Genomic DNA, 21,905 nt, shown 5'->3' with positions numbered 1-21,905 from the left:
AGGCATCAAAAGAAAACAGAACTCTGAACCATCATGACATCATAAATTGTGAACATACAAATATCATACTGATAGTTTTGTCCCAGCACATAAAAAAACATAATAACCCTCTGACCATACAGAAGTATCACCTCCGAATATAAGACATCAAATGGCATCAGAACAACTTCTGATTAGTAGGCGGCGAATCTTACAAACAAAAAAACAGGGGAAAAGGCCAAAAATATGTATGGCAACACATATTCTTGCTCTACGGCACCAATGTTTGTTCAGGCATGCCTACCATGTAAGTACATGATTTTAATGGTAGGCTAGCTAGAGTGTATTTCCTTTCTCTACATCAGCTGCTACACAAAAATACAGAGGTGAATTTGCACACAAAAATAGACCAAAAAATAGGACCCAATAGCTTTGACTGAACCTTCAATGTTTGTGATATAACTGAAATTAAGATTACGTGTATATGGGCAGACATATTTGAAAAAACTGAGATAAGAATGAACAAAAGCTTTGGATACCTAATGAAAAGTGTTGCATGCCGACACCGATGGATTGTCATGGAATCCTTCCTCCCCAACTCCTTCTGCTCACTGGTCATAGAGAGAAATTGCATAAGAATAAAGCAGAGTTACCCCTGGCTATTTATTATCGATGGGAAATAATACTTGACCATGAGGTCATTCCCTCTATAACTTAATGCATATACGATATTGGGATATGTGGAAAACCAGGATAGCAATAGTGTAGTTGCAGTCTGCAATTAAGTAAAATATCCATACAAAACCATGAATAAAGACCTAACCTACATCAAATTAGGAATAATATCAGTGTGGGACACAAAGATGTATGCAGCAACATAATAATTCAGTAATTAAGAGCACAATTTTAGGATATGGGCTAACTTGTTCAATGAAAGGAAAATATGTGGTCAAGCGGATATCGAATTAACGCAAACAAAGGAGAGAACGACTTGCATGACATCCACAATAAACAACCTACCGTTGAAACATCCATATGGATAGTTTTGGTAAAAATATGTTCAAGGAGATAACCTCCGTCTTGCCGCTGTGTAGACCTTTGTTTCTCCCCTTACTAAGCTGTAGTGGGAAGACCGTCCAGCGACCGAGACGGCGCTCCTCCGGGTGGAGAAACAGCGAGATATGAACCTCAATACTGTGGCTGCGAGTATGGCGATGGTGACAGAGCTCCTCCTGGCAGAGCAGCATCTGACGCTGCTCCTGGAGGTTGCGACGAAACGCTCCTCTTGAACCTCTACCATTGCCAGCTCCATCAGCCTCGTTCCTCCAGTGTATTATCCAGCAAACCACTGACAAAATCTGCAAGTAAAAAAATGGACATGCCAGATCAAAATAAACACGTTCTTGCACCGGCTCAAACATGCAAGTGATTCTTTTAGACAAAAATCAGCACAAACAGAAACAAAAAAGATCTGGCAATTAAATTAGGAATATCAGTTCCAAAAAGTTTGCCAGTTGTCAATGATCATTGAGATGTAAAAAAGACAGCTTGCAAACACACCTTTGCATGACCACACACCATGAATGCCAAAAAAAACATCAGAGCAAAGCTTCTGAGAGATTACTTCAATTGTTCATCCAAGTCTTGAATCAAAAGAGCTCCTAAAAATAATAGCAGCATGTATTCTCACATTTTACTCTTTCATGGGCATTTCCTCGAACATCTTGGTTGTGACAAAAAGAACTTTGTACCTTGTTCCCCTCTCCTTCTTTTCCTCTACTTGGGACCAAGTGGGTGAAACGTGTGGCTGTAGAGGGAGTTGACGGTCACAGTGTGGTGGCATTATGGGGGTGCCCTTAAACAAACATAGGAAAGTGCATTAGTACTGGTGCTAGCTGAAGGTGAAGCTGTGGAAACGACAAGCGGGGGCGGGAGCTCCTGGAGAGCCTGGCCAACCTGTACGTACGCGATGCCTCAAGCTCATATCCCAGTTCAACTCCCTCTCCTCCCTCGCCAGGGTCGTCACCATCCCGCGCTTCATCCAGGCCTACCGCCTCGACTACCACCACCCCACTGGATGGCTAATAGGACAATACAACTTCTGCTAACAACAAAATAAGCGCCTCTGCTTATTTTAGGAAGAAATGGTAAAGCCTTCAACTTACAATAATGTTTAACTTTATTTGTATTGCCTAATTCATAGTAGGACATGCCAATTGTCAGTTACCAATATATAATGTATCATCTAAGGAAGTGGAAAAGTATTTAAGTTGAAGTGATGAAGTTACAGAAATAGCATAATAACCAAGAAAACTTGGAGCTGAATTTTCAGCAGATGTGTAATATGAAATCAATGGACTGATAGCTTGTGATTCTTTTCTTTTTTATCAGAAAAACATTTGATACAAGCAAATATGTATCCAAGCAGCACTAAATTGATATAATAATATGCTTGCTAGGTGGCTTGTTCGAACTTCATATGTCGTAGACCACAGTAATAAAAACGGGAAACACCTACGAAATTGAAAGGGCTACTTAGACCACATGTCACGAAAAGAAAATTTCATGTAGGAACCTGTAGGATATTCTTTTCAGGTACATTTGATTTATGCCCTCTGCATCCCTACTAAATTGTTGGCATGAATTTTCTTGCCAAGATTCTGGCCAAGGAATTCAGAGTGGAATTGATGCACACTTATTGGCAACCAAAATCGTGGCCAATTCTGGCCAAGATTCTGGCCAAGAAACCAAGCAAATAAAAGAATATGATGGGCAACCAATTATTTGACTGGACTACCTTTAGACGCACAAGCCAGAGCTCTTGCACATATCGGCATGCATCAGGCGCTGGTACTCTACCTACCTACAACATTATAACAATCGATGACTTGTAACAAAAAATCAAGGTACAATTTTCATATTACCTGACATCCAACCATTTGTCTAGGAAACAAAATAGAACACTTATAGCTTGGATGAATATTGAATATTCCTGTATACTCAGTATCAATTAATAGATGTCATGTAATAAGGAAAAAATACTTGTTTCAGTGCAGATTTATATTGTAAAAGTGGTATAGACAATTAGGATAGTTATACTACAATATAATTAATAAAACATGCAAGTAAAGTGGCATATTTATTTAAGATTATTTATGACACCTCGGTAAAGCAATTATTACCGTAGAAATTAAATCTGAGGTTCTCTCTACTGAAAGGCTGAAACCCATGTATGTGCACTCCTTTCAGATACACACATTTTAAGCAAATGACAACAAAAACCGAGAAATTCAGTACAACAAACTATTCATTGTTTCTACATAAGAATCATTCTATCAACATTGGCAGATTGTGGAGATAACAAAGTAATGCAGAAAACAGAATATGAGGCTGTTGTACTATATATTCTACTTATGAGAGAAAAAGAATCCAACATTAGTGCAAGCAACTGAAAAGTAATGCAGAGACCAAAATGTAAGACTATTATATTATGCCACTCAAGGAAAATAGTTCAAGAGAGATTTACCTCATACTTAGGCAACAGATCTTCAATATATGTGCCAGGACTCGTTTAAGTTCCTCGGCCCTCCAAGTATCTTTGAAACTAAATTTCCCCCGTCCGAGGAAGTAACGGACACACAATTGTCCTAGAAAAGGCAAAAAGTTTTAGTAACTGGCACCAATAACTAAATAAATTATGTAGCAAGTGAAGACATGTCCGGTTTGAACCTGTGGTAAAGCTGAATAAATTATGAAAATAGCAACATAATTGGTTACTAAGAGACAATTTTCCGCATGATCAGAACTGTTCACAGACTTTACAACATGGATTCTAAAAAATGATTGGATTGTTACTGGACACATCGATGAAGCTTCCGTGTATGGACAACCCGTACCTGAATCAGCCATGCCCCCCTCCAATCTCTAACCGGAACACATTAGATGAATTGCGTTGCAAAAAGGGGAAGAACATGGGTACCTCATATCTGAGATATATATAGCAAGCAAGAGGATTGTGTGTGCAAGTATGAACCTGAACCATTCCCACGAGCAATTCATCAAGTTGGCCCGACTTAAATTCAAGCTGAACAATGAGGTCCAAGCCCCGAACCTAATGACAACCAAAGAATCCAATCCATTCAGGTGACACGGTGGGGCTGAATCAACGTACCGCACCACACCACCGGATTCAAGAAACAACATACTCATAGTGCGTATGTTGCATACCATCTGCAAGCAGAGCATCAGTTTAATTCTTAACCACCTCAACATACAGACATAAAAATAGCTACATATCACTTGAGATATTCTTGGAGGCATTAGATATGCAGGTTTGGAACCAAAAAGATTAAAAAGTGCATCAACATATATGAATTGCATAAGAACCAAGCAAAAAAGGCCTCTTCTCCAAATTCCAAACATTAACATATCTCCTGGAGTTATGGATGAAAGTAATAAACTGGTATTTCACATATTCCAGATGTACTTCCCCCTTCTTGAACATAATGATGTTCAAAAATGGAAAAATCCAAGAAAAATACCTTATCTCAAGTGACCAGGGATTTGTGAGGCTTGGGCTAGGCTTCTCTTGTGTGACAAAATGACAAAAACCATGCTGCAAACACCTGCAATCTCACCCCTATATCAGCAAGAACTAAATACAGTACACAGATATAGATTGATGATTACGTGTAAAACCAAAAGGAAAAAAAGCATCCTTCAAGGAAATTCCGTATCTGCAGCAGCCATGCCCCCAACCTCTCCAAAACACTGCGAAGAACATGAGCTCCTCAGATCTGAACGGGATATCAAGCAGAAAGGAGAAGGAGAGGATGTCCAGATGCAAACCTGAGATTAATAAGAACGTGTAGAAGAAGACCCCTCGTAGTCCTCCTTCCATTCGGTGACGAGGCAACATTGACGCGCTGGCGGAGCCCTGCCTCCATACGCTCGTCGACGGCCTGGCCCGTCCTCCCCGCGCGCAACGATGCGCGCCGCCTGGTCGTGCTCGTAACGGCGGCGCCCTCCTCTCGCCAAGACGCGCAGGCGGACGGCGCTGAGAGCGGGGGGCGCTTGTCGACGACCTGGTGGCGCCCTTTCCGCACGCCTCCTCGTCATGCTCCTCGCCCGCTTCCTCGACGGAGAAGAGTCGGCGGCGGCGACGAAACGAGGCACGGTTGGGATGAACGCGGGGGCAGCGGCGGCGGCGACGGGACGGGCGCGATTGGGGGAGGAGGAGGCCAACCGATTGGGGAGGAGGAAGCGAGGGGATTGGGCTTGGGGCTAGGTTTTCGTCCGCGTCTGTTTTGTTCCAGGGACGAGCGGCCTGGATTGACGCGGGGCTTGTCCCCAGATCCAACGGCGCGGGCTGGCCCCCCTACGAGCGCGTGACAGGTTGCTAGCGTGGATACGCTGCGAGGCGCCCATGGGGGTGTGGCAATTATACCTTTAGATGTCACTAGGCAATATCCATGGGGCAAATGGCCGAACAGGTCCATGTTTGTACTTCTAACTTGGCCGCACAAATGGCCCAACAACTGGCCGGTTTTCGAGGCAGCGAACAATGAACTTACTTGTCCCGATGCCGGCATGCACGCGCGGCGACGCCTGGAGCAGTCCTAGCCTCCTGCGAGCAGCGTCCGGTCGGAAGGTACCGACAACAGCGACATGTTGGATAGGCTGCAACACTGCGTTAGGATTCACGCAAAGAGAAGGGTGTGATTTATATGAGTAATTTTTGTGCCACTGGCGAACAGGTCCCGGGAGTAGAAGAGGAGGACGGACACGAACGCTGTTTGCGGCGACCTATTTGCAGGCTAAATTTATTAGGCTCGAAATGGTTTGCTGCGGACAGCTCGATCCGTTTGCGCCAGAGTTTGCAGATGCTGGAGCCCGTGAACCCTTTACGTGTCATTTTCATATTCCCCATGGATGCGGACAGATTTTAGCTGCGTCCTTCAAAGAATTTCCTCCATCAGTAAACTAAGCTGTAACTAAAGCAGCGAGATCAGGTTCATTGACCAGAGGACGCTGCATTTCCATTTGGATGAAATAAATACACACACGGAAGATTCCTTCTACTCCGGCAAGTCTGGCTGATCACATGACAAGATGCGCGGAAAGAGACGATGCGTCGCATCTGGAATGAGTTGTCCCCTCGCCTGGAAGTTGGTAGCGGCGATGCGCTTCTGGCGTGCTGAAATTTTAGGCCAGATGCAGCATGTGTCACTTGTCCATGCCTGCGTAAGAGCATCTCCAGTCGCGTCCCCCAAACCATCCCCCAAAGGGATTTGGGGCGCGCCGGACAAAAAATCGCTCCAGCCGCGCGCCCCAAAGGCCTTTTTTGTCCGGCGCGGCCCGATACGGTGTCCGGCGTCCCGAGCCCGTCCCCGTCCCACAGGGGACGCACCGGGCACGCCGGACACAACGAAATGAGAGGCGAGGAGGCGCGGGGCCGACCCGTCGCCGGCTCGGACGCTCAACCGCCACATACGTAGCGACGGTGCGGCTGGACAGAAGCGGAACCGTCGCATTGGCAACCGCGTCGACGACGCGCCAACCCCGCCGAATGAAGCGCCGACTCCTCGGAAGAGCAACCGCCGCTCTCTTCGACTTCGCGCCGCCGTTCATCCGCGCTCAATAAGACCCGTACGTACGCCGTCATTCATCCAAGCCTCCGGCCGACGATGAGCTACATCTCCCGGCCTCCCGTCCGACACCTCCAGGCCGAGGGAAAGCCTCGTCGGCCGGCGCCATTGGTGGGACAAAGACAGGACGCCGAGCAGCCGGCGACGATTCCCCGCCGCCGCCTGACGGCCGAGGACGAATGGCCGGGCTGGGAGGAGGAGGAAGAAGAGAGCGAGGCCGCGGCGGCGGCGGTGGCCCGTGCGAAGGCGAAGGCGGCCAAGGCGAAGGCTGCCAAGGACAGGGCCGCCAAGGCCAAGGCCAAGGCCAAGGCCAAGGCCGCCAAGGCCAAGGCGACGAGCACCGGCGACGACGACGCGTCGAGCGCCGACACCGCCTCTTCGGAAGAGGTGACGAGCAGGAAGCGCCACCGCGATGACGACGGCGAGGCGGGGCCATCGAGAAAGAAGAAGAAGTAGATAGTTTATATGTATTTAATTATATTTTTTCGAAGTTTTATATATAATTTGTTCATGTTCAACCGATTTGAATATTATTAAATAGTTTCTTTCTAGCCAAAAAAAAATACTTTTAATGTTTGGGGGCGGCGTTTGGGGGACGCGGCTGGGGAGCGACGTCCCCCAAACGCGGCACAAACAAAACACGTCCCCCAAACGCTCAATCCGGCGCGGTTTGGGAGACGCGGCTGGAGATGCTCTAAGGACGTCACTTAAACAAATGCTACACTTAGATCGATTTTAGAACGTCATTTGAAACAGATAAGAGAAACAATCGCTGGAAATATTCTTCAGACTATACATACAAACTGCATAAAATGTACTTTTACTGGTTAAGATTTGATAATTAGAATTGATGGGGTCCACGCAAAGAGGTGACATCCTCCAAAAATTAGCGTATGCTGCTTCGTGTGCACGCTTAGTGTGGCGTGCACACGGTATTCTTTAGTAAAAGGCGAAAGAATAGTTCGCTTTGTGCTCACCACGCAGCTGCGTGCTTTCCTCCTGCGCACCCTCGCTCTCTTATGTAGCCAGCTACCCTGGCGACTCTTCCTTCCCCTAGCGAGGTGGGACTATTGTCCCGGGTCTCATCCGAGCAGCAGCGCCACAACTCACAGCGCTTCGTCAGCTCAGCTAGGCCCCAAAGTTTGGCCCAGGATCAGTGCCGCGGGCCGCTTACACAACTTTTGGCCCATGCTTTACGCACCCCTTGGCCTCTCAGGCTCTCACCCCTTCACAGGAAAAAAAAAAGACATACACACACAGACCCGAGCGACTAGGAGGCGAAGCAGGCAGCGGCGACGACGACGGGTCGGCGGCGGCCTGTTAACGGCGAGCACCTCCTCCATTTCCCCCCATAAAGGTACGGAGCCTCTACCCTAACCCTAACTTCCGGTGATAGCCGAACCCAAGTTCGCCGGGACCGCAGCAACTTCAAAATCCCCCAACGCATCCTAACCCTGAAATCGAGCGTGTGCTGGTCTGTGTGTGAGTGCGTACGGACGACATGGATCATGGATTCATGGGATACCTCGGCCACTGAAAGCGCTGCTGCGTGGCGTTCGTCTTATGGACAACATCAGTACCCACTTGGAGCTCATGGGCACAAGGTGTTCGAGGAAATGGCCTGCTCAAGTAACGGGCGTCCTCCCTTACGGCCCTTCGAGTAAATAGCGGTTAACAGGCTTGTTCTGGGGCTTCTCCTTATGGATTTCCATGCTATGGTGCTGGGATTTCGTTATTCGCTGTGTGCCTAACCAGGTATGGAGATGGCGAAGAGGCACTTGCCTCGGTTGAGCTAGGATAAAGAAGATGTAAGATAAAAAAAAGGTCAACTAAAGGAGAAGGATCGATTGCAGAGGGTTAAGTTTGAGCTGCGGATGGATTTGTTGGCTTGCCCAACCACTTTCGCCACAGCCACCACCACTGTTCCACTCCTTCAATGATTCCTACTTTCATTGTTACTTTTGCTTCCAAGTTAGTTACTTTGTTTCCTTCGTAGTTCTGAAACTTCTGAACAATCGTTCTAATAGGTTTTCGTCCCATACTAGATGCATTTTTTTCCTCGAAATGGGGGATATATCACCCCAGCTTCTGCATCCAAAGGATGCACACGGCTTTTTTTATTAGATTATTCACAAAATCTTACAAGAACAATACAAAAGATCAACCTCGAAGCCGCCTCACTAAACCTACAGTACGATGAAGGGGGTAACAATACACCAACTCACATCATCCAAAAAACCAAATGCCTTCCCAAACCGCCCAATAGCAGGTGAGAAGCACATCCAGTCGAGCAGACTCTCAGCGCACGCCAACGCACACGCCACAGAAGTTGCTACCGCCGTCTTCCTCGACTCCATATTCAAGAGATCCTCGCATTAACCTTGCAAGACCTGCCGTCGATGCCACCATGACGCCAGATGGCTCCACCATCCTGCATGCATACATCATCCCGCATCCGTCGTCGATACCCTGCAGCACCATGCCACTGAGACTCAACGCCAACAATGTGGTAGATGAATGCCACTCCACCAACATCCGCCAACATCCAACAGCTGCTCCAAAGACGATGCCCCAAGAGGTAGAACGACGCAGGTAGCGCCGCCATCGTCCGATCCGGGAGACCCAGATCTAGGGTTTCCCCCGGAGCAGCACGAGTGAGTAGATGCAGGTTGCGACGGCGATGTCTTCAAGAAGGTAACGACGCGTAACGTCGCCATCGCCCGCCACGAACGGGGTCGGAGCACGATTTTCACCGGCAGCCGCACATCTCCAACTCGCCGAGTGGAGTGACGAGACAAGCAAAGAAGATGCCTTCGACAAGGTAACGACGCCAAGCGACGCCGCCATCGTCCGCCAAGCCCAAGAGCGAAGCACGGTTTTCACCGGCTGCCCCGTCACCCGAAACTCGTCGTCGACTGGATCTTCACTGCCGGAGATCTGTGTGGGATCCCAAGATCCCCCGCCCCAGATCCCAACGAGGCCGTCCACCTCCGGGGAGGAGGTCGCCGCCGCCATGCCCGGGGCCGCCGCCCCGGCTTCCATGTGATGCGGACGTAGCATCCCGTCGCACGGAGGAGAAGGCGCAGCAGCCGGCCGCCTCCAGGCCCCAAGGCCAAGATCCGGCCACGCCACCACCGCCGCCGCCTCGCCTCTTCCGGCCGCCGACGCCGCGCACCACCACCACCAGAAGGATCAAGAGCGCCGCCCCCACCCCCCATGATCGCGCCCATCTGCAACCCCCGCCGCCGCCATGCCGCACGGGCTTCGCCCGGCGACACCTCTGGCGGCGGCGGCGAGGGGAGGGAGGGGCTGGAGGAGGCTGGATGGCCGGGCCGGAGGGACTCCCCGGAGTGGCGCGGCGCCGCCACCCGGGGGAGGGTTAGGCCGGGGCTTCAACGGTCGTTGTGCAGGCGTTAGGCAAAGTGGTCGGGGATGCTTTGAGTGCGAACATCTACAGTGGTTTCCTGTTAGTGCACCAACTTGCTTCCTTCTCTCCCTCATCATTGTAACGAACTCTATAATTTATGTTTCTTTTGAAATTCCTTCATTCTGTAACTGAATGGGACCAGTATCCATTAATTCTACCAAAATATTTGGTTTGTATCAATACAAAAACAATGTACCTATATAGAGTTCTTCCTCTTCTTGAAAGTTTTCCCCCAACACTTCAATTCTATCTCTCTTGATTCAAGGCCAATCCATCCCAGGTCGAACATGGCGTCGTCCTCCTTGGGCCATTCAAATCCATCCATCCATCCATATATGGGATCCATTAGGTTCTTCTCCAGCGTACAAGATCGATCCCAGTTGGACCCATAGGATTTGCTGCCCAGGTGTTGAGCACAGTTCATTTTCCATATTATCTGGGTGTCCACTGTATTCCTGTCATGTGTTAAGAGCCTGCCCCTGCATACCGTGAGAAAATGTGCCGAGCGTTTCGCATTCTGAATGCTACTAGCTGCGAGTTTTGAGCCATTCGGATGGTCTACTCTGTTATTGACTTGTATCCTTGTAGCTACCAATCTTTACCTGCAACCTTACCCATAAAATTGAAGACATTAAAGCTAATACATGTGTTCTTTTAGACCATTTAATAATCTAGTAAGTTTCTTTCCTCCTGGCTGCTTTATTCCCTCTTGATAGCTGCCCAATAAGTGGCAATTACTGCATGTTCTCATGACTTTCTTTGCATCACGTAACAGAAATGAAGGTTAAGATTCTTCAGTGGCATGCGGTGGCTTCTTGGACATGGGACGCCCAAGATGAGACATGTGGCATATGCAGGATGGCATTTGATGGCTGCTGCCCTGATTGTAAGTTCCCTGGTGATGATTGCCCACTCATTTGGGGTGCCTGCAATCATGCTTTCCATCTTCACTGCATACTCAAGTGGGTGAACTCTCAAACATCAACCCCCCTTTGCCCCATGTGCCGTAGAGAGTGGCAGTTCAAGGGCTAATTGGCATGTCAAAGTATGTCAGCACCAGGTGTGTTCTTAGCTCATATAAAGCTGGAATGGGTTTTAAGCTGGAATGTAGTTATGTTGTCTTGTAAGGGTTCTGTAGTAGTTTCTGGAAATCAGGAGGATCGGCATCATTTAAGTCAAACTGTGAGGCCGTGAGCCACAGCTATTGTGTCTTTCCAAGTTTCTGACCGAGCAAATGCAATGATTAAATTTGAAAGTTCTAAGCAGCCTGAGATTGTGACAAATTTTCTTACATATGATGTTTAGTAATTCGACTCTAGCTGGATAGTATATACTGTAGATATATGACAAGTAGCAGGTTATAGCAAATCGCTTGGTCTGCATGTATTAGCAGGTTTTAAGTTATTATCTTGCTCGGCAACTTGAAAAGTATAGCATGGGTGCAAGTTACACTGGGTGATTGTATCTTGTGCCAATTAATGCTAGTAGATATCGTCAACGACTTGGACTTTATTATATGAGGTCAAGCATTTTTTAGGCGAACAAGTAATGAGCTATTATGCTTTAGTTCATCTAATTTATTTTACTATACACTGGCCATATGAATAAAGTATTATGAACATTGTAAAGTTCTTTGTGACAGAGGTTGTAACCGGGCCGGTTATATGAAGGGTGTTGTTTCCCTCTCCCAAAAGAAGTATATCTAGCATAGACAAGTGGGCATGTTGGTGCATCCTCTATTTTGTGGATATAATTCTAGTTTGAGAACTTTTAGGTCCGCAAAAGGCATCTTCTTTAGATATCTATATGTTGGATGAATGGTGACTTGAACATTGGAGCCTGTAGTGATTTGAATTGGCAGGTGAACTATATTATATGTATTTAACCTTTAGTTTCTAGTGCGCATGGGTGATAGTTTAGTGACATAGTGCAATACTGTAATCAAAGAAAGATTGTGGCCATATTCGTAACATCTGAAAAATAGCATCAACTCAAGGCAGTAGTTTGTTTTATTATTCTAAAAGGCAAGTAGCTTATGTTTGATTTGTTCCTCACTATAGAATAAATAGGCAATTGGTATTGCTTCTTGAAGATCTTTGACTAGGAGTTTGTTTTGCATTTCTTCTGATCAGTTGTAATAAAATTATTATTTGCCTATATTAACTAGCAGTGTGTAGTGTTATTTAGCCAGATATTCCCTAGTTCCTACTTATATGCAAAATGGCATTAATAAAAACATTGAATTGTCGAATGTAAGAACCAGTTCCAAATCGGCCACCTTCCTCACTACTCTACATGAGTATTACACTATTACTTATTAAAGGTATTAGGTATGTCATTGAATAATACATTGCTATTCATGGGTTAAATCATAAATAACATAATCAATTGAAGCAAATTGAATGCTTAGAATGCTACTATGTTAAATACTTTTTGGGTTTCTAGTGTTTACAAATACCCCACTTTCTTTGCTATCTAGCTTTAATCTGCACAGATTGACTTGCATATACATATTGGACAACGTCTAGCATTTTTTAGAGGCGTTTACAGTTTATATGTATGTCATAAGTTTATATATGTGTGACAATGACCAGCCATCAGTAGCCCTGTTTCAAGATAGAATTAGGGAGGGGGCAGCGCTCTGGGCGAAAGCTGGAGCTGCTGGCCTCAGAGTGATCATCCCATCCACCTGGGACGTCCACTGAGTCTTGCAACAAATGTTGTAACTCACCTCCTAGGAGGCATGTAACCCTCTCCTTTTCATTGAAAAGAAACACACAGTCTGTGTGTTTTCTTGAAAAATAAGTTGGTTCCTTCAGAAATTTGGGTTTTTTTTTAGCTGGAATGTTGTTTCCCTCTCCCAAAAGAAGTATATCGAGCATGTAACACAAATGGGCATGTTGGTGCATCCTATGTTCTGTGCATATGATTCTAGTTTCAGAATTTTTAGTTCCTCAAAAAGGGTTTTCTTTAGATATCTATATGTTGGAAAAATGGTGACTTGACAATTGTAGCCTGTAGTGTTTTGAATAGGCAGTTGAACTATATTACAGACATTTGACCTTCAGTTGGTAGTGTTTATGGAGGTGTTGGTTTAGTGACATATCGCAATATGGTAATAAAAGAACATTTGTGGCCATATTCTTAACATCTGAGAAATAGTGTCAACTCATGGCATTAGTTTGATTTATTTTTCTTAAAGGCAAGTGGCATATATTTTGATTTGGTCCTCTCTATAGAATAAATAGACAACGTTTTGAAGATCTTTGACTAGGAGTTTATTACTTTCTTTTGCATTTTTTCAGATCAATTAAAAATATTAATTCCCATCTTGACTAGCAGTGTGAAGTGTTATTTAGCCAGAAATGCCTTAGTTCCGACTTATATGTATTATGTAAGATGTCAATGTAATAATCAGTTCCAAGTCTGCCACCTTCTTCACTACTCTGCATGGGCATTATACTTATTGAAGTTATATAACTGAATAATGTGAGCATAGAAGAAACTGGATGTTTGGGTTAAATCACAAATAAAATAATCCATTAAAGTAAGAAGCAAATTGAATGTTCGGTAAGCAATATTTTGGTTGTTAGTGCTTAGAAATACCCTAGCTTCTTTGCTATCTAGCTTTAATCTACATATATTGGCTTGCATATACATATTGGATAACTTCTACTCCCTCCATCACAGAAAGGATGTCTCAGATTTGTCTAAATTCGGATTTATCTAGGTACTAAATAGTGTCTATATACATGCAAATTTAGACAAATCTGAGACATCTTTTACGCGACGGAGGGAGTAACATTTTTTAGAGGCTTTACAGTTATATGTATGTGTGTCACTGTTGGTTCCTTTAGGAATTCTGGGTCCACACTGTATGGATGTTACTCCTTGGGGGCCTTGTCTTATGATTTAGGAAAAAACTCAGTCAACAAGCACTAGCAGTTGTGGCATTTTTATTTAGAAGAGCAACCGTGAGCATTTTTATTCAGAAACATAGTGCAATACACTAATGAAAGAAAGTTTGTGGCCATATTCTTAACATCTGGGAAATAGCATGAACTCATGGAAATAGTTTGTTTTATTATTCTTAAAGGCAAGCAGTGTATATTTTGATTTGTTCCTCACTATAGAATAAATAGACAATTGACAATGCTTCTTGAAGATCTTTGACTAGGAGTTTGTTTTGCATCTTTTCTGTCAATTGTAATAGAAGTATTATTTGACCATCTTGATTAGCAGTGTGCAGTGTTATTTAGCTAGATATGCCCTAGTTCCTATACTTATATACAAGATGTCATAATACAAACATCGTATTATCGAATGTAAGAATTGTTCCATTATAGGTACTAGTAAGAGACACGTGCATTGCACGTCATAAACTTGTTTCTGTCTAATGCAGTTTAACAAAATTATTTAATTACAATAGCCTCCCAACGAAAAGCGCATGCACAATCAAAGCCACCCTAAATAGTTTCAGTGAGGACATCAATCTGGTCAAGCATTTAAACCAAAACTACAGACATTTATTTGAACTACAAGTTCTTAAACAAACTCAAAGCCAATTATATACATGCTAGTTGCTAATTATACGATGTAAAGTTGCATCCTTTTTTTGCGGGTAAAAAAGTGGAATATGTTAAGCAATTGGGGCTACAACTCGGTCATGGTTTAATACCTAAACAACAATGCTAGGACAAGAACCTAACCAAACATCAGTATGGCAATCTACTCTGAAAGCCTTCGAAAGCAATCCAAGATGTAGCACTAAATCACATTTAATATAGTTATCACCAGCAAGCTTATACTTAAGTAGCACATTGTTAATTCTAAAAATTGTTGAAACACTTCATAAGAGCAGGATCCTCATAAAGTTGTGCTATCAGCTTTTGGTGTATCCAGTAGCATGCTAATGATATCTTTCTGAAGTGTGCAAATGATCAACACCGATACGAAAGGAGTTTCCATTATCGGGCATGTCCACTTCTTGTGGATAATTACGAGAGGATAACTATTAAATCTATATATTCACTCTATATCAACCATCCATACGAGAAAGCTCTACCTAGCATGTTAGAAATCTTTCATCGCTTTATGCCGATGCGGTACCATTTAGCAAAGTATAGGAATACCAAAAGTATATACCAAGTGCTCGATCCGAGACAAAAAAAAATGTTCAGTTCAAATTGGTACGTCCGGTTACAGATGAATGTATAATGGGAAAAGTATAACACTCGGATACAAAAGTACAATATCACTCCAAGCAATTATAAATGAGACTCTAGCAAAGAAGACATGCGAACAGAGTTACCACAAGAGGACCTTGTCCAACGCCGGACGGGAAACTGCCAATTGACTCACAAACACACAAATCACTGTTCATTGATTTACACGTGAGAATGTTCAGTAGTTCCCAAATTCAATTCAATGCTTCACCAACGAAGAATTGAGAACAATTGTGTTCGCCCCAAAGCCATTTCAGGTTACTGTATGTAATTCACGTAAACCCTCATATGCTCCCTAGGGTTCGCAGTCCTCCCCCTCCGCCGCCATTGCCACCAGAGAGACCAGCCCTATGCTACTTGGGGGCTGAAGAGTGTGAGATTATAGATCTAGAGGTGGAGGAGTTGCTCATGGGACCGTGGCCGTGGTGGAAGAAACAGAGGGAGAGGATCTGGTGGGGGAAGAGGAGATAGCTGGAATCGACAGCAACACAACAATCAGTTCCAACAGAATCCCCAGCAGCAACAGCAACAGCCATTCCAAGATTTCCAGCAAAATCAAGGTGGCTTCCCTTTCCCTCCTCAACCTTATGGATTTGTGCCTGGAGGGATGCCCCCTCCTTGGGCCTTCCAGGGAGCATACCCTCAATTCCCTCCACAGCAGTTTGGGTATCCATCCAACCAGTGGATAGCACCAAATTTTGAAGATTTCTCTCAGAACAACCAGAATTCTGAGGGTGTGAATGCTGCTAAAGGAAAGAATGGAGTTACCAAGTAGATGCAGAAGAAGAAAAGTGGGGGGAGTGGAGAAACTGCTCAAGTGATACCAAATCAGATGTCTTATGTGGATACTATATGTCTTGGTTGTGGAGAACCTGGACATTTCAAGCAGTCATGTGATAAGAAGGCTATCTGCTTCATCTGCAAGGCAACTAATCATGCTGTTGAAGGTTGTCCTGTTATCAAGAGGCCTCCTCAAGTAGCTAAGTATATTGGAAGTGCAACTAATGGCTTGGGATTTTTTCACATTGAGATCCCTGATGTGGTGGTGAATCCTGTGGCTACTACCAAGAACTGTGGCTTGGTGTTGATAGAGGAGGGTAACATCACTAAGGCTGAGCTAGCTAAAGAGTTTGCTGGGATTTACAGAACAAATTGGCCTTGGCAGATCAGAGAGCTCACACAATGGTCTTATCTGGTCAAATTTCCCCCACACCTTCCAGTGGACCAGGTGATTGGCTACCCAAGGTTTGGTCTGACAAAACCTGGTGTCTGGGTTAAAGTGGAAGCTTGGGTTGATGATCCAGATCCTGTAGCAGTCATGCAAGAGACTTGGATGAAAATCCATGGCTTACAACCTCCATGGTGTGAATGGAATTGTATTACTCAAGTTGTTTCTGTGTGTGGCATTTTAGAGGAAATAGATTGGATGAGTGTGTTCAAAGACTGTGCTGATGTGGTTAGGGTCAAGATAAAGTGTAGATACTTCACCAGAATTCCTGCTGGCAGGTTGTTCCATTTTCAAGGAAAATTTCATCAATTGTTGTTTGAAGCAGAAGGAGAGCCTGTTATGGGGGTGGCTGAGGACCCTCCTCCTCCACCTCCCCCTCCTTCTGATGGAAATGATGAGCATGGGAATGAGGGGCAAGCTGGTGAAAGGCAGGATGGTATGGAGACTGATAGGAGCAATGCAGCAGGGAATGCTACTGCTAATTCCACTGTGATGTCTCCTGGTGCTTCCTGCTCTGGGTCTGTGGTGAGAAGACTTGTTGCTGAAGGTGAAGAGGTCAAGGAGTATGTCAGTGGTGCAGAGGTGTATGATTTGCTACTCAAGAATGGTTGTGTTGGTGAGGATGGTAGGTTTATCTGGAAAAGTGGTGGCAGTTGCTCTGAAGATGCAGTGGGGGAAGAAGTTCAGACCTTCCTCTTGGAGGAACAAGGGATTCTTGCTGATCACCAGAAGTGTGGCATGGAGACTTTGGATATGAAGGTGGATGATCTTGAAGCTGATCTACCAGATGAATTCCTTCCCAATCTGGAGAAGCCTGACAAAGAGGAGGAGATGGACAAAGTTGTTGGGATTCGTAGCATAGAAAACAAAAAAATTCCTACCGCAAGAACGAATAACAAGCCAAGATCCAATCTAGAAGATGGTAGCAACGAGAACATCATGAGACTAACCCTCGAAGATTTCCAAAGCCTATGAGATTAGATCTCGTTGTGGATGTAGTCGATCACTTGCCGCTTGCAAAAGCGCGTAGAAGATCTTGACGGTGCCACAGTTGGGCAGCACCTCCGTACTCGGTCACACGTTCGGTGTTGATGACGACGTCCTCCTCCCCGTTCCAGCGGGCAGCGGATGTAGTAGATCCTCCTCGGAATCCCGCCAGCACGACGGCGTGGTGACGGTGGTGGTGGAGATCTCCAGCAGGGCTTCGCCGTAAGCGTTGTGGGAGAAGATGGAGGAGGAGAGAGGCTAGGGTTTGGGAGAGAGGGGGTGGCTAGGGCGCCAGCCAGGGAGCCCCCTTTGGTGGTGCGGCCAAGAGTGTGGGCAGCCCCCCCTCTCCTCCTCATTATATAGGTGGAATCCCTAGGGTTTGCCCCAAAAGTTTGAATTAGACCCCAATTCAAAAACTTCCATATGGACGAAACCTAGAGGGACAAGGACTTCTCCCTTTCCCCCTTTAGTGGCCGGCCAAGGAGGTGGAGTCCACCATGGACTCCACCCTCCCACTTGGTTGGCAAGTTAGGGTTAGTGGAGTCCCACCGGGACTCCACCTTCCATAGTGATTTCTTCCGGAAGGTTCTAGAACATTCTAGTGCCTTCCATAAATACACCGGATCATTTCCAAACTTGGAAAGTGACTTCCTATATATGAATCTTATTCTCCGGACCATTCCGGAACTCCTCGTGATGTCCTGGATCCTATCCGAGACTCTGAACAATATTCGAACTTCATTCCATATTCCATATCTACTTAAAACGACATCAAACCTTAAGTGTGTCACCTTACGGTTCGAGAACTATGTGGACATGATTGACACTCCTCTCCGATCAATAACTAATAGCGGGACCAGGAGATCCATAATAGCTCCCACATATTCAACGATGACTTCGTGATCGAAAGAACCATTCACATACGATACCGATTCCCTTTGTCACGCGATATTTTACTTATCCGAAGTTTGATCGTCGGTATCTCCATACCTAGTTCAACCTCGTTACCGATAAGTACTCTTTACTCGTACCGTGATATGATATCCCTTGTGAACCAGTCACATGCTTGCAAGCTAATTAGATATCATTTCACCGAGAGGGCCCAGATTATATCTATCCGTCATCGAGATGGACAAATCCCACTCTTGATCCATATGCCTCAGCTCATACTTTCCGAATACTTAATCCCATCTTTATAACCACCCATTTACGCAGTGGAATTTGATGTAATCAAAGTACCCTTCCGGTATAAGTGATTTACATGATCTCATGGTCAAAGGACTAGGTAACTGTATCGAAAGCTTATAGCAATTTGAACTTAATGACTTGATCTTATGCTATGCTTATTTTGGGTGTATGTCCATTATATCATTCACCCAATGACATAACCTTGTTATTAACAACATCCAATGTCCATGATCACGAAACCATGATCATCTATTAATCAACAAGCTAGTTATACAAGAGGCTTACTAGGGACTCCTTTTGTTTACATAACACACATGTATCAATGTTTTGGTTAATACAATTATAGCATGGGATGTAAACATTTATCATGAACACTAAGATATAACAATAACTAATTTATTATTGCCTCTTGGGCATATCTCCAACAAAAGTTAACAAGGACAAAGGGAGGAAGAAGAAGGCTTGGGGACCTGTGCAAGCTACTAGACAAAGCTCTAGGGTGGACAACTCCATGAACGTCATGAAGAAAGTTATTGAGTATAAGAAGAGGAGTAACCTGGAGGAACCTAACAAGAAGATGAAAGGTATAATATTGTCTAATGCTTTTCAGTCTCTTGATGTTGATTATCTTGAATCTTTGGCTAGAAATGTTGGTGTTGATATTTCTGCTATTAGTGCTAATGGTAGGGTAGAGATAAATCATCATAGCTTACTTTCACCTAGGAGTGATTCAGTAGATGCTGAGATTCCTAGGGAGAATTTATCTCTTGAATCTCAAAAAATAGTTTTATTATCTGGTAGGGATGCTCTAGTTGTTACTCCAGAAAAAAGAAATAGTTTTACATCGATTTATTTGTCATTACCCATACAAAACTATATATATATCTTGGTTCTTCTAAAGCACTCCGGGATATTCTTACTGTTGTCCAATGATCATTACATGAATCATTCTGGTATATACTCGTAACACTTTAGAGCACATGACATCTAATTTTGTACATATTATTCGTGATCTAAAATCACTCGTGTGTTTTTACTCATTGAGTGTCAAATACACTCAAGTATTATTAAACCTTCACATGGAAAAGAACACCTTCTTAATATTTTTATATTGAACTATTTCAATATTCATTCTATGTAATTTGACTTAAACTTATTATGTGTTTCAATCTATCTTCATAGATCTTGACACTAAATATGTTTCAGTCCATATCCTTTCATTGAAGTTAATTCTCAATGAAACCTTTTAAAAACATCAAGTATATAATTACATCATTTATAATCAATGATATGTCATCCACATATAATATTATAACTATGTCTCAGCGCTCCCACTTAATTTCTTGCAAATGTAAGCATCTTCATCGTTTCTGATGAAATCAAAACTCTTTGATTATTTCATCCGGTGAAGATTCCAACTCCGTGATACTTACTTCATCCAGCGAAGTTTGTATACCTTTCAAGTATTCCACGGACTAGCAAAACTCTTGGTTTGTATCTAGTATACATCCTTCATACACACTTCTGGTAAGGAATGTATTTCTGCCATCCTACTATCATATCTCATAAAAGAAATATGTAGCGATTACTAGAATAATCCATATAGACTATAAGCATTGCTACGGAAGATCTAATCTTATCGTAGTCAACTTTTTGAACTTTGTCGTAAACAACTTTTCGACAAGTCGAGCTTCTTCAAGGATATTCCATCCAAGTCCATCAATTTTATAGATCCATTTACTTTCAAAAGTATTCACCTATCTTGGATTTCATGGCGCATAGCCATTTTAACGGAGTCAGGGCCCATCATAACTTCTTTGTATGTAGTTTGGTTTATCATTGTTCAAAAACAATCCTTTGTCCACAAATCATTTATTTGATCACAAAGTAAACCATATCTACAAGGTTCAATAGGTACTTTGATCTCCATGACTATAACACTTTGTAGACATGGGAGCCATGATCGTCGTGGCCGCTTACGGAACCATTTCCGATGCTGCGTTATGTCAACACCCGGATTTTTAAGTCCGGATGCCTATTATGTCATACATCGCAATCCCAGGAATATTGTTGTTGCGAGGCATAATAGTTAAGTATCACAGTCATCATTCATTACAACTCATAAAGTCTTACAAATTGGAATCACATGATCCATATTACACAAATAGTTGATCTAACGATCAACGAACCGATCAACGAACAAACACAAGTTCATAGCGGAAGCGTAAGATACAAGGACTCTAAAGTCCACGAGGCCAACGCTTGACGTTAGTAGACTCCTAGTTGTGGTAGACTTCCTCGCGGACCGTCCTCCTCGTATCGCTGCTCCTCTTCATAGTCTGGCCATTGGAATAGCCAGGGACACAGCCGTGAGTACTTTATGTACTTGCAAACTAATACTAGTGTAAGTGCTAACATTTCTAGTAGGGGGGGGTGCTAAGCTCTAGTTTATTTGCATAAAGCCAATTTTAGTTCACAAGTATTTGCTAAAGACTTATTCATGTGCTAACTAACTCAAGTGGGAACATTAGTGTCATTCCCACAACTCTGTTGTGTTTTCAATATATTAAAGTCACCATTCACCCTTCATATCATCAACATGATCAAATTCTAATACTGGAAAATGTATGGCCTTTCCAACCGTCCGTAACCGTGGACACGGCTATTCGAATAGATTTACACTCTGCAGAGGTTGCACACTTGTGCCACAACATTTGATTTCATCCGTCGGGATTTCCCGAATCATCGTAACACGGTACGCGGATCATCAACCATAACCTTTCATTTACTAACCCTAGTATGAGCACCTCTCCCCATGAGCTTGGCCTCCCGGTGAAGACCAACCGTCAACCTGGGAACCGCACGAGGCTTGGCCGTACAATTCACTTCACATCATTTCTCAACAACGGAGGCAGCCTCGGCATAACCCCTATGATGTGTGTTCGGAGGGAACTCATACTAAGATACATAAACTTCTAGTTAAGCCCTTACCCATAATCAGGTATTGTGGGGGTACTCAATAATTGGAAAGGTATCGCATCCAAACCAATATTAGTTTTTAATCAAAAATCACTATCTTCTCTTGGTCATATTCACCTTCAAAAGTCATTTCATAATCTTTATCATCATTACTTCACCACACATGTTCCCATCTAGAGTAGTCATTTTTAATTCAGCACTAGCATCTAAGGATGAGGGGTGCTAAGTAATTTGCTTTGCTTCTA

At 44.0% G+C, this 21,905-nt stretch overlaps 1 protein-coding gene and 1 pseudogene across 1 annotated transcript; one reads left to right on the top strand and one right to left on the bottom strand.

Annotated features, from left to right (window-relative positions):
• Positions 1–7,481: 7,481 nt before the first annotated feature.
• Positions 7,482–7,612, bottom strand: LOC124704787 (annotated as a pseudogene).
• Positions 7,613–10,830: 3,218 nt separating this feature from the next.
• On the top strand, positions 10,831–11,308 carry LOC124698098 (anaphase-promoting complex subunit 11). The gene has a single exon (XM_047230620.1). The coding sequence runs from the start codon at positions 10,831–10,833 to the stop codon at positions 11,083–11,085; it is 255 nt and encodes an 84-aa protein (XP_047086576.1). The 3' UTR covers positions 11,086–11,308.
• Positions 11,309–21,905: the final 10,597 nt, after the last annotated feature.

The sequence above is a fragment of the Lolium rigidum genome, chromosome 3 (genome assembly GCF_022539505.1).
Source record: "Lolium rigidum isolate FL_2022 chromosome 3, APGP_CSIRO_Lrig_0.1, whole genome shotgun sequence".
NCBI lineage: Eukaryota > Viridiplantae > Streptophyta > Magnoliopsida > Poales > Poaceae > Lolium > Lolium rigidum.
Note: the sequence above shows the minus strand (reverse complement) of the source record. Positions and strands in the feature narration are given on the sequence as shown.

Excerpts from the sequence above, each read along its gene's own strand:
- LOC124698098 (XM_047230620.1), top strand. The coding sequence starts at position 10,831 with ATGAAGGTTAAGATTCTTCAGTGGCATGCGGTGGCTTCTTGGACATGG.